The 14,827-nt window shown below is 34.8% G+C and overlaps 1 protein-coding gene across 1 annotated transcript in view; it reads right to left on the minus strand.

Annotated features, from left to right (window-relative positions):
• Window positions 1-14,827, minus strand: part of RFX4 (regulatory factor X4) — a 208,588-nt gene that overhangs the window by 105,054 nt on the left and 88,707 nt on the right. The window contains exon 3 of the mRNA XM_053718768.1: window positions 11,011-11,071. Coding sequence (XP_053574743.1) covers window positions 11,011-11,071 — 61 coding nt within the window. The remainder of the gene's footprint in view (window positions 1-11,010; window positions 11,072-14,827) is intronic.

Genomic DNA, 14,827 nt, shown 5'->3' on the forward strand with positions numbered 1-14,827 from the left:
ACACATATATAGACATATATATAAGTGCATTGGAGCCCTTTGCTGTTAAGTAGATGAAAACATGTAAAAGTATATATATATATATATATATATATATATATATATATATATATATATATATGTTTAGATATATATTGTACCAAAAAAATCATATATATATATATAGAAATATTTATTTATGAATAAATAAAACATATTCTGCTATGTGCAGAACGTTGGAATTTAAAATATTCATATTTTCATGTCAGGTTAGCGCAAATGAGTCGGGTGTTTTTTTCTCCATTGACTTCTGTGGAGGAATAGGTTATATTTTGCGCAACAGTCTGATAGCGCTAGAAGTAAGCTGTTTGCATTCATCGGGTCAGCGCGAGCGCAGTAACTTTTTACTTTTAACTCATAATACCAGCTCAACCCAACATGCGCAAAAGTTTACTTCTTGCTAAATTAGCGCTATATCGGAAGTGCAAAATACTGCTCCACTTCTAATCTAGCCCATAATGTTCATATTGATACATATAATAAAATACATCTTTTCACTTTGGGCAATGCAACCTTGTATTACTCCTAAATTCCAGGGCATTCTTAAAATATCCAACTCGAAAGGAAAATGTAGGAAGTGCCAATTAAACCGAGAATCTCCATGTGGTGGCTGAGATAGACAACAAGTTACTAATTATTTCTTCTTGTAGATAATTATTTTATCTGCTCTCATTCTCTCTTTCAGAGCCAGTCATTACTTGCACACATTGTACAAAGCACTATTATACCTGAAGCTTTTAATGATCAAAGAGTAACCCCATGTTGTATTCTTTCCTTTGTCCATTGTAAAACAATCTTATACCAAATATATCTGAGTGTATAGTGCACGTAGATGCACATACTGCATTTATATATTTCTATGCTTTACCACTGTCTAACTTCATTAATTCCTTAGAGAGTGGAATTTTAATTGACAAAAACTTTAACAGTTTTCTATATACTGATTAATTGGTTGCTAGGGCACTGACAGTTGACCGGTTTTGCTATGTACTTATAATTGGATTTGATTTGCACAAGGAATAGTGATGTTATAGTTCAACAGGGATAAAGCTGATAGAAAATAAATAGGCAGTATCTAGCAATGTACTGTGCCTTATAGCAATGCAAATCAACACATTATGTTTTCACAAAGAATTTTCTAATATACTTGAGCAAAAATAAAGAACCATTTTCTTTTCAATATAATGAGCCATATTAAATCTATATCAACATAACAATATGTTTGGAACCATACTCTTAAAAGCAGAAGCTGTGAATCTTTTTGAGAGTATTTGCCCAAACTTGCAATTCTTCTTTATCCCCTTAAAGGGACAGTCCACAATAGAATTGTTATTGTTTTAAAAGATAAATAATCCCTTTATTACCCATTCCCTAGTTTTGCATAACCAACACAGTTATATTAATATACTTTTTACCTCTGTGATTACCTTGTATCTAGGAACCTTCTTCCAGCCCCCTGATCACATGACTGTGACTGTTTATTATCTATTGTCTTGCATTTAGCATTGTGTTGTGCTAGATCTTAAATAACCCCCTGTGCCTGAACACAGTCGGCTAGATTTGGAGTTTTGTCGGTAACGACCAGAAAATCTAACGCCGGCTTTTTTCTGGCCGCACCATAAAAATAACTCTGGTATTGAGAGTCCACATAAAGGCTGCGTTAGGCTCCAAAAAAGGAGCGTAGAGCATATTTAACGCAGCTTCAACTCTCGATACCAGAGTTGCTTACGCAAGCGGCCAGCCTCAAAAACGTGCTCGTGAATGATTCCCCCATAGAAAACAATGGGGCTGTTTGAGCTGAAAAAAAACCTAACACCTGCAAAAAAGCCGCGTTCAGCTCCTAACGCAGCCCCATTGTTTGCTATGCGGAAACACTTCCTACGTCTGCACCTAACACTCTAACATGTACCCCGAGTCTAAACACCCCTAACCTTACACTTATTAACCCCTAATCTGCCGCCCCCGCTATCGCTGACCCCTGCATATTATTATTAACCCCTAATCTGCCGCTCCGTAAACCGCCGCTACTTACATTATCCCTATGTACCCCTAATCTGCTGCCCTAACATCGCCGACCCCTATATTATATTTATTAACCCCTAATCTGCCCCCCACAACGTCGCCTCCACCTGCCTACACTTATTAACCCCTAATCTGCCGAGCGGACCTGAGCGCTACTATAATAAAGTTATTAACCCCTAATCCGCCTCACTAACCCTATAATAAATAGTATTAACCCCTAATCTGCCCTCCCTAACATCGCCGACACCTAACTTCAATTATTAACCCCTAATCTGCCGACTGGAGCTCACCGCTATTCTAATAAATGTATTAACCCCTAAAGCTAAGTCTAACCCTAACACTAACACCCCCCTAAGTTAAATATAATTTACATCTAACGAAATTAATTATCTCTTATTAAATAAATTATTCCTATTTAAAGCTAAATACTTACCTGTAAAATAAATCCTAATATAGCTACAATATAAATTATATTTATATTATAGCTATTTTAGGATTAATATTTATTTTACAGGCAACTTTGTAATTATTTTAACCATGTACAATAGCTATTAAATAGTTAAGAACTATTTAATAGTTACCTAGTTAAAATAATTACAAAATTACCTGTAAAATAAATCCTAACCTAAGTTACAATTAAACCTAACACTATACTATCATTAAATTAATTAAATAAAATACCTATAATTACCTACAATTAAACCTAACACTACACTATCAATAAATAAATTAAATACAATTCCTACAAATAACTACAATGAAATAAACTAACTAAAGTACAAAAAATAAAAAAGAACTAAGTTACAAAAAATAAAAAAATATTTACAAACATAAGAAAAATATTACAACAATTTTAAACTAATTACACCTACTCTAAGCCCCCTAATAAAATAACAAAGACCCCCAAAATAAAAAATGCCCTACCCTATTCTAAATTACTAAAGTTCAAAGCTCTTTTACCTTACCAGCCCTGAACAGAGCCCTTTGCGGGGTATGCCCCAAGAAGTTCAGCTCTTTTGCCTGTAAAAAAAAACATACAATACCCCCCCCAACATTACAACCCACCACCCACATACCCCTAATCTAACCCAAACCCCCCTTAAATAAACCTAACACTAAGCCCCTGAAGATCATCCTACCTTGTCTTCACCTCACCAGGTATCACCGATCTGTCCTGGCTCCAAAATCTTCATCCAACCCAAGCGGTGGCTGGCGATCCATCATCCGGTGGCTGAAGAGGTCCAGAAGAGGCTCCAAAGTCTTCATCCTATCCGGGAAGAAGAGGCGATCCGGACCGGCAACCATCTTGATCCAAGCGTCATCTTCTATCTTCATCCGATGACGACCGGTTCCATCCTGAAGACCTCCACCGCGGACCCATCTTCTTCCGGCAACGTCCAACTGAAGAATGACGGTTCCTTTAAGGGACGTCATCCAAGATGGCGTCCCTCGAATTCCGATTGGCTGATAGGATTCTATCAGCCAATCGGAATTAAGGTAGGAATATTCTGATTGGCTGATGGAATCAGCCAATCAGAATCAAGTTCAATCCGATTGGCTGATCCAATCAGCCAATCAGATTGAGCTCGCATTCTATTGGCTGTTCCGATCAGCTGTTCCGCAAAGGGCCCTGTTCAGGGCTGGTAAGGTAAAAGAGCTTTGAACTTTAGTAATTTAGAATAGGGTAGGGCATTTTTTATTTTGGGGGTCTTTGTTATTTTATTAGGGGGCTTTGAGTAGGTGTAATTAGTTTAAAATTGTTGTAATATTTTTCTTATGTTTGTAAATATTTTTTTATTTTTTGTAACTTAGTTCTTTTTTATTTTTTGTACTTTAGTTAGTTTATTTCATTGTAGTTATTTGTAGATATTGTATTTAATTAAAGTATTGATAGTGTAGTGTTAGGTTTAATTGTAGGTAATTATAGGTATTTTATTTAATTAATTTAATGATAGTATAGTGTTAGGTTTAATTGTAACTTAGGTTAGGATTTATTTTACAGGTAATTTTGTAATTATTTTAACTAGGTAGCTATTAAATAGTTCTTAACTATTTAATAGCTATTGTACCTGGTTAAAATAAATACAACGTTAGCTGTAAAATAAATATTAATCCTAAAATAGCTATAATATAATTATAATTTATATTGTAGCTATATTAGGATTTATTTTACAGGTAAGTATTTAGCTTTAAATAGGAATAATTTATTTAATAAGAGTTAATTAATTTCGTTAGATTAAAATTATATTTAAGTTAGGGGGGTGTTAGTGTTAGGGTTAGACTTAGCTTTAGGGGTTAATACATTTATTAGAATAGCGGTGAGCTCCAGTCGGCAGATTAGGGGTTAATGTTTGAAGTTAGGTGTCGGCGATGTTAGGGAGGGCAGATTAGGGGTTAATACTATTTATTATAGGGTTAGTGAGGCGGATTAGGGGTTAATAACTTTATAATAATAGCGGTGCGGTCCGCTCGGCAGATTAGGGGTTAATAAGTGTAGGCAGGTGGAGGCGACGTTGAGGGGGGCAGATTGTGGGTTAATAAATATAATATAGGGGTAGGCGGTGTTAGGGGCAGCAGATTAGGGGTACATAGCTATAATGTAGGTGGCGGCTCTTTGCGGTCGGCAGATTGGGGGTTAATTATTGTAGGTAGCTGGCGGCGACGTTGTGGGGGGCAGATTAGGGGTTAATAAATATAATATAGGGGTCGGTGGTGTTAGGGGCAGCAGATTAGGGGTACATAAGGATAACGTAGTTGGCGGTCGGCAGATTAGGGGTTAAAAAAATTTAATTGAGTTGCGGCGATGTGGGGGGACCTTGGTTTAGGGGTCCATAGGTAGTTTATGGGTGTTAGTGTACTTTAGAGTACAGTAGTTAAGAGCTTTATAAACCAGCTCTTAACTACTGACTTTTTTCCTGCGGCTGGAGTTTTGTCGTTAGATGTCTAACGCTCACTTCAGACACGACTCTAAATACCGGAGTTAGAAAAATCCCATTGAAAAGATAGGATACGCAATTTACGTAAGGGGATCTGCGGTATTGAAAAGTCGCAGCTGAAAAGTGAGCGTTAGACCCTTTTTTGAGTGACTCCAAATACAGGAGGTAGCCTAAAACCAGCGTTAGGAGCCTCTAATGCTGGTTTTCACGGCTAACGCCAAACTCTAAATCTAGGCCAGTGTTAGCTATATGGCCCACGTGTACTTTCAGTCTCTTTGTGTTTTAAAGGAATTTAAAAAGCCTGTGATAAGAGGCAGCGATCAAGTGCTTAGAAATTAGCATATGAGTCTGTCTAGGTGTAGTTTCAACTAAGAATACCAAGAGAAAAAAGCAAATTTGATGATAAAAGTAAATTGAAAAGTTTATTATAATTACAAGTCCTATCTGAATAATGAAAGTTTAATTTTGACTAGACTGTCCCTATAAGGGCCAAGGTTTTTCCCAGTTTCTGTGCTTAAAATACACAAGCAATTTTTGCATTTTTGCTCAATATTGGTTCCACCTTAAAGGGACAGTCTACACCAGAATTTCTATTGTTTAAAAAGATAGATTATCCCTTTATTACCCATTCCCTAGTTTTGCATAACCAACACAGTTATATAAATATACTTTTTACCTCTGTGATTACCTTGAATCTAAGTCTCTGCAAACTGCCCCCTTATTTCAGTTCTTTTGACAGACATCCATTTTAGCCAATCAGAGCTGGCTGACTGGAACTCCACGTGCATGAGCACAGTGTTATCTACATGAGACACATGAACTAACACCCTCTAGTGGTGAAAAACTGTCAAAATGCCCTGAGCTAAGAGGCGGCCTTTAAGGGCTTAGAAATTAGCATATAAACCTCCTAGGTTTAGCTTTCAACTAAGAATACCAAGAGAACAAAGCAAAATTGGTGATAAAAGCAAATTGGAAAATTGTTTAAAATGATATTCTCTATCTGAATCATGAACGTTTATTTTGGACTAGACTGTCCCTTTAATTGTCCACTCTTTGTTATATACCGTTCTTTGACAGATAAACAGGCCTTTTTAGTTATACTCTATATGGGTATATAAAAAAAATAGGAATTTAGTACTGAAAAATGGGGAAAAAATTGAAAAAAAAAGCATTTTTGACAATTTTCTTTACAATAATTTCTAAAAAACTAGTGAAGCTAAAGAAAAATACAGCGAAATAGAATCATTATCTTGTCCATATTTTAGGAATATCGCATTTGTCTATTTTACAAGTAAATTATAGCAAATATAAGCGAAATACTACAAAGATGGAATTATTGTTTTAACGCAAAAATTTGCTATGCTTGGACTGTAACCTAACTAGCGGTCACCCAATTCAAAACTGCTAAACAAAAGTAAATATTTGTCAAATTTAGACAGATCAGGATATTTATATTAAGGTATTTTGACACATTGTGTTTAACCCTTTGATTGCCAAGGACAGAAAATAAAATGTAGTGGTAAAAAGCACACAAAAAAACACTTTATTAAAATAAAATTATAAAAAAATAAACTTTATTAAAATAAAAGTACCTAAAAAACAAAATAAAAAAAAAACACTTTGTTAAAATAAATTGTACACTTTATCACTGTAGGTGTTCGTTGGGACAGAAGGGGAGGGCCCAAGACAAGCCCTGTTAAAGGGACAGTCTAGTCAAAATTAAACTTTCATTATTCAGATAGGGCATGCAATTTTAAACAGCTTTCCATTTTACTTTATCATCCTATTTGCTTTGTTCTCTTGGTGTTCATTGTTGAAAACTAAACCTTGTTAGGCTCATAATTTCTAAGCCCTTGAAGGCCGCCTCTTATCTCAGTGCATTTTGACAGTTTCTCGCAGCTAGACATTGATAGTTCATGCGTGCTATATAGATAACATAAGTTATTTAGGAGTCAAATTTACATCTATCACCAATTTTGCTTTGTGATTCTTATTGGTATTCTTAGTTGAAAGCTAAAGCTAGGAGGGTCATATGCTAATGTCTAAGCCCTTGAAGGCCACCTCCCATCTCCGGGCATTTTGACAGTTTTTTTTCTACCACTAAAGGGTATTAGTTCATGTGTTTCATATAGATAACACTGCTCACGCACAAAGAGTTCCTAGGATTGGCTAAAATGCAAGTCTGTCAAAAGCACTGAGATAAGGGACAGTCTGCAGAGGCTTAGATACAAGGTATTTACAGAGGTAAAAAGTATATTAATATAACTGTGTTTGTGCAAAACTGGGGAATGGGTAGTAAAGGGATTATCTATCTTTTAAACAATAACAATGCTGGCGTAGGCTGTCCCTTTAACAAACAATGGCTTGTCATTTTTGACATGTGATCATACTGATCGCTCCTGAGGCCTCCAGTGATTAGCCACTGGGCCTAATACCAGCATGCACTGGGGCATGCTAGTATCCAGGCTCCATTTTAAATATACAATTACTGTGGCTGCTGCCAAATAGAACTCCAGACACATGCACACGCATGCGCTTTTCAACAAATGATACCAAGAGAACAAAGAACATTTGATAATAGACGTTCATTAGAAAGTTGTTTAAAATTGCATCCTCTGTCTGACTCATGTAGTGGTTTTCATGCCTTAAAAACAAACTGTAAAGTGGCTGCCCAGAGGTGATGTGAGAGCACTCGTACCATACTGTAGTAGTTTCTCAAAGGTTTATTTACCAATTAACCATTTCTTAAAGGGACATAAAAGCTCAATTGTTTCTTTCATGATTCAAATAGAACATAAAAATTTAAACACCTCTTCAATTTACTTCTATTATCTATTTTGCTTAATTTACTTGTTATCCTTTGTTGAAAAGCAGGGGAGTTAATGAGTGTGCCTGTGTCTGCTGCACTATAGGGCAGCAGTTTTGCAACAATGTAATAAATTAGCAAAAGCACTAGATGGCAGCACTATTTTCTGTCATGTCGTGCATGAATAAATATCTCTTCAACAAAGAATAACATGAGAACCAAGCAAATTTGATAATAGAAATAAATGAAAAATATTTTAAAGTGACACTCAATTGTTTCATTTATGATTCAAATAGAACATACAATTTTAAACACCTTTTCAATTTACTTCTATTATCTATTTTGCTTAGTTTACTTGTTATCCTTTGTTGAAAAGCAGGGGAGTAAGCTCATGAGTGTGCTTGTGTCTGCTGCACTATACGGCATCAGTTTTTCAACAATAAAATAAATTAGCAAAACACTAGATGGCAGCACTATTTTCTGTCATGTCGTGCATGAATAAATATCTCTTCAACAAAGAATAACATGAGAACTAAGCAAATTTGATAATAGAAGTAAATGAAAAATATTTTAAAGGGACACTCAAGTCAAAGTTAAACTTTCATTATTCAGATAGAACATAAAATTTTAAACAACAATTTACTTCCATTAACAAAATGTGCACAGTCTTTTTATATTTAAACTTTTTGAGTCACCAGCTCCTACTGAGCATGTGCAAGAATTTACAGAATAAATGTATATGCATTTGTGATTGGCTGATGATGGTCACATGGTACATGTTTGCATTTGTGATTGGCTGATGGCTATCACATGGTACAGGGGGAATGGAAATAGACAACTTTTAAATTGTCAGAAAAAAATCTACTACTCATTTGAAATTCAGACTAAGTGCTATTGCATTGTCTTGTTATTTTGCATTTGTTGATTGTGCAAATCTACTGTGTTTACTGGTCCTTTAAAATTGTATCCTATGTCTGAATCATGAAAGAAGAATTTTGGGTTTCATTTCCCTTTAATAACAAACTTAATTGCTGAAAAAGTTAAATGAAAGAATGTTCTCAAACAGTATCATTTTAGTCAGATGTAATGATTGTTTGTGAATACTGTAGATATTAATCAGACAAGGAATAAAATGAATCATCTTCATTAAAGGGACAGCATACTGTAAAATTGGTTTCCCTTTAATGTGTTTCCAATGAGTTATACAAGCCACAAAGTATAAAATCTATGGAAAATCACTTTTTTAATTAAATTTTTGTATATAAAATAGCTGTTTTTGTTGATTGAAACCACAACCCAATGAAATGGACTGAGCTTGCAAGGATAGCAGACCACATTAACTTATCTCATTATATTTGCACAGAATTCTTCTTATCTTACCCAAATGCACACAATACCAATACTTAGAAAAAACAATTAAAAATGAACAATTTAGTCTCTCTCTGTTCACCCCCCCGGGAACATGATTTTTCTAAACCTTCTTGTTTACATAGCTTTTCTATAACCAGTACTAATGTATTGAAATATTCAACATAGGTGTGGATTACAACAGGTAATGGTAAATGAGCTATTTGTAAACAATTTAATACACACCAGTAGGTTAAATAGATAATTAGGAACAAATTACAGTAGAGAAAAAAATATGGGCTTTAAGAACTGTACTGATGCATATACACTTTTTGACAACAAAAATATATTTACGGACTGTGTCACAGTGCATGCGCATAGCTTGCTGAACCAATCAGGGAAGAAGTGTCCGGGTCATTAAAGGGTTAACATGTAATAAACAGGATATAGTGAAATATATAACAGTTAGTTATCTGATATTTTGTAATGGGCTAATATATTAAAATCGGGAAATACAAATAAATAGTTCTGTCATGAAATATACACATTATAAGTTACATTTTGACCACACACAAAAAATGATTATTATATTTTTTTCACAGCCTAATAAACAAAGAAAATGAAAATGTTGTTGTACCAAATGATGATGCTACTATAGGACTAGGAATATAAGAATGGCTTGCTAGCAATATTACCAACCTCCAGACAGATTATTAGTGTAGTTCTTTATTAAAAGGGGCATTTTACTCTAAAATGTTCTCAACTTTAATGTGTTCCCAATGTTCCATTTTACCAGCTGGAACCAACTCCTTTATTTTGTTATTTGAAATAGCTGTTTTTGCCTGTATAAAACACCTCATACACTGCAAATATGAATAACAAACATAACATATTCTCTTTAGAAAACAATATGTAAACAGGATATAATATCACTAATTAATCTCCCAGTTAGGGGGAGTAGGAGAGAGAGGATATTTTTGCATCTGAAATAACTAGTTGTGCACAGTCATAATCAATACTTAACTATGTTTAGAAATTGATAAGATTAGCAGGTCTGCTTTACCTGCAGGCTCAGTCCATTTTTTTTTTAAACAATTCTTTATATTGTGATACAGGTACATTACATATCAAGCATAAAAATGTAAATATAAAGAGAAGTGATAAGGAAATCACTGAGGCAATTACATCAAATAATTTATCATGATACACAGATCATGGACATTAACATTTTCAAAACCAACATTTTTGATAACCTCAATAACATTAATAACCTTGATAACATTAAAAGTTAACTGAGTAATGTTTGTTAGGCTCAGTTCATTTTTATGGGTGTTTCCTTAAGAACAACAGGTGATGGTATTAATGAGCAAAACCAGTTATTTCATATACAAAAATAAACATTAAGGAGCCATTTCCCATATATTTTATATTCTGCAGTAGGTATAACAAGTCATTTGGAACACATTTGACTAGATTACGAGTGGCGCCCTAACAGTTACGTGCAAGCGAAAAAGGGTTTATCGCGGGTGCTTGCATGTGTCAGGTTTAGCACTTGTATTAAAAAATTAAACAAGCACAATCGTGATTTACGCTAGAATAATTACCCCTTTCTAAAAGCTCTGGTTAAATGTTTTGCAAAACAAAAAAGTTGCACAAAACACATTACAAAGTACAATAACATTCATTATAACATTGTCTAATGTTATATGTTATTTAGAGATGACCAATCACGTTTCATTTCTCAATAATGACCAATCACATCTCATTTCTCAATAATGACCAATCACATCTCATTTCTCAATAAAAAAAAACAATGTTTCATTCATAAAGCAGTAGCATACACAAATTAGTAATATTTACCATTGAAGAGTAGCAGGAGTAGAATGTGGTTTTGATGCCCTATTTTCTTTTTCTTCATCTGCTAAAAATAAAAAATCAAGAAAATAAATATTAATTATATAAACTGCCACCTCCTCTCAAATTGTATCAAAGCAGAACTAGCAGAGATAATTTATAAATAACAGTTACAAATTAGTTGAATTATAATTAAAATGATTAAAAACAGGAGAATGGAGAAAATACAATAGCCTAGATTCACTAAAACTCTCTCGCAGAACTAATATTTCACAGAAAAATATTGTCCCAACATTGTCACAGCACACAACTCAACTTGCAGAAATTATAAAGATTTGTAACTGCCCCTTGCCACAATCACTCCTCATAATAATCAGTTGGCCATGGTTGTCTCGTGTCTTATCAGCGCATAGAATGAGTGCCACTCTGAAGTATACCAGTAACCCAAAACCTTCCAAACTTCTAAAACAAAAATCCTGCTGTTTCCATATAGATGATGGCCTTTTATAATTGCAATCTACCTTTAAAGGGGCATTAAACACTTTGAGATGGTCATATAAAATGATGAATCATATTTATAAGAAAACTCTGCAATATACTTTCAATATTTATTTTGTCCCCTTTTCCTGTAATTCCATTCAGAAATTATGAGCTTTTCAGTTCCTGATAGAAATGGAAGTGCTGAACACTGTTCTATTCCACTCAGTCATTGGCTGCACACTCTAGTGACCTATTTATAACTGTCCCTAATTGGCCACAGCAGAGAAAGTAACCTAAGTTACAATATGGCAGCTCCCATTGTTTTATAGACACTAAGGGGTCAATTTATCAAGCTTGCCGGAAACAGAAGTTATGAAGCAGCGGTCTAAAGACCGCTGCTCCATAACTTGTCCGCCTGCTCTGAGCCGGCGGACAGAAATCAACCCGATCGAATAGGATAGGTAACTAGAAACATATAGTTTAAATCAATGATAAAAACTTTAATTTCTTGCTCATATTGCATAAACAATTATGCAAATTGCGGATGTTATTCATTTTTTTTTATTAGCGGTGGCAATTACATTTGACACATTGGGTATTTTATTGGTGTGGCCATGACTAGTATTTTTAAACTTCAGCTCAACAAAGGTAATCACAAACAAGATATAGAAATGAACGTGATATTGTCAAATATCTGTTAAATTACTGTAAGGACTTCCTGGTTTCCATGTAGATTTAAATGCTCATCCTTTAAGAACACTAGGCCAATTCACATAAAGGGACAATAAAGTCAAATGACATTCCGCTCAAAATTGTTATGCACATGTAATGCAGGTGAATTTCATCTTTGAATAGAAACATATTTAAAATATATGTATTGGCAAAAATGCGTCTATTAAAAGATATAACAGTTATAGTGTTAGCATTTTTTCTCTGCACGTGCATGTGAAGCATACCTAGATAGTCTCACCAGCATTTTAAATACTGTAGCTGCTCAGAGTGCCAGTAGGACTTGTATCATGTCAGCAATTTACAATCAGCTAGATTACAAGTTTTGCGTTATGGTGCGGTACCGCTATACCGCTGAAAAATTGGCCATTGCGCGTGGAATGGCAGGTCTCCCATATTAGTCGCGGAGGTATAGCTATACCGCAAGCATTTTAACCTGTAATGCAACGATCCATTCCGCACTCAAAAAACTACGTTTGAGTGCGGGATTTTCCATAGCGCAGTATTACAAGTTGTTCAGGCAGGCTTTAACGCTAGCATTATAGCTTATACCGCCGCAATCCATTCCGCGATCTGAGACCAGTAGTTATGGATTTTGCGAAACAAAAATGTTTCACAAAACTCATAACTAAAATGTTACAAAGTACATTAACACCCAGAAACTAACCCCTAAACCACCACCCTCCCGCATCCAAATACTATATTAAACTTATTAACACCTAAACTGCCGACCATCCACATAGCCAACACTAAATAAATCTAGTAACCCCTAAACCGCCAGCCCCCCACATCGCCAGCACTAAAATAAAACTATTAACCCCTAAACCGCTGCCCCCCCACTTTGCTACTAATAAACTAAACCTATTAAGCCCTAAACCGTCGCCCTCCCCAAATCACAACACACTAAATTAAACTATTAACCCCTAAACCTAAGACCCACTAACTTGAAATTAAACTTACAATATAACTATCTTTAAATAAATAAAAACTTACCTGTGAAATAAAAAAAAATAACATTAAACTATAAATTAAACTAACAATACTATTTTAAATAAATGAAAGAAACGAAAAATAAAAAAAACCTAACATTACAAAATTATAAAATCCTAACACTACGAATAAAAAACAAACTAACATTGCAAAAAATAATAAACACTAACATTACGAAAAAATAAAAAAAAAATAAGATTACAAAAAATAATAAACTAAATTATCCGAAATAATAAAAATTACACCTAATCTAATAGCCCTATAAAAACAAAAAAGCCCCCCAAATAAAAACACCCCCTAACCTAACAATAAACTACCAATAGCCCTTAAAAGGGCCTTTTGTAGGGCATTGCCCTAAGTTAAACAGCTTTTTTACCTACAAAAAATTACAAAGTCCCCCCAACAGTAAAATCTCCCACCCAACCAACCCCCCAAAAATAAAAAAACCTAAGTCTAAAAAAAAAAACTAAGCTACCCATTACCCCTAAAGGGGCATTTGTATGGGTATTGCCCTTAAAAAGGGCATAAAGCTCTTTTACTGCCCATCCCTAATCTTAAAAAAAAAAACACCCCAAAAAAAAAAACTGACACTGACCCCAGGATATCTACTCACAGTTCCTGAAGTCAGAACATCCATCTTCATCCAGGCTGCGAGAAGTCTTTATCCAGACGGCAACATCTTGATCCATCGCAGGGGCATCTTCCATCTTCATCCCGGTGCCGCGGAGCTGTGGAGGTGCGGAGCATCTTTGCCCGTGGCCTGCACATCCAGCATGGAGGATCCTCTTCATACGATCACCGCAGTACACTGAAGCTTGATAGAAAGGTACCCATTTAAATATGGGTTACGTTGCATTTCTATTGGCTGACATTTTCAAATCAGCCAAAAGGATGAGAGCTACTGAAATCCGTGCCTCTACAGCTTTGCGCCACCGGAAGGGGGTGTTTTTATTTTGTTTTGTTTTTATAGGGCTATTAGATTAGGTGTAATTTTTTATTATTTTGGATAATTTCATTTATTATTTTTTGAATCTTAGATTTTTTTATTTTTTGTAATGTTAGTGTTTATTATTTTTTGTAATGTTAGTTGTTGTTTTTTTTATTCATAGTGTTAGGATTGTATAATATTGTTCCAATATTTTTATTTTATTTAAAGATAGTTATATTGTAAGTTTAATGTAATGTTAGGGGGTGTTTAGGGGTTAATAGTTTTATTTAGTGTGTTGCGATGTGGGGGGCCAGTGGTTTAGGGGTTAATAGGTTTAGTTTATTAGTAACGATGTGGGGGGCCGGCAGTTTATGGTTTAATAGGTTTAGTTTATTAGTAACGATGTGGGGGCTGGCGGTTTAGTGGTTAATAATTTTATTTAGTGTTGGCGGGTGGCGTTTTAGTGGTTAATCATTTTATTTAGTGTTGGCGGGTGGCGGTTTAGTGGTTAATCATTTTATTTAGTGTTGGTGGGTGGCGTTTTAGTGGTTAATCATTTTATTTAGTGTTGGCGAGCGGTGGTTTGAGGTTAATCATTTTATTTAATGTCGGCAATGTCTGGGGCGGCTGATTAGGGGTGTTTAGACTAGGGGTTTATGTTAGGGTGTTAGACATCAATGGAGTTGTGTTACGGTG

This window comes from Bombina bombina, chromosome 6 (assembly GCF_027579735.1).
Source record: "Bombina bombina isolate aBomBom1 chromosome 6, aBomBom1.pri, whole genome shotgun sequence".
NCBI lineage: Eukaryota > Metazoa > Chordata > Amphibia > Anura > Bombinatoridae > Bombina > Bombina bombina.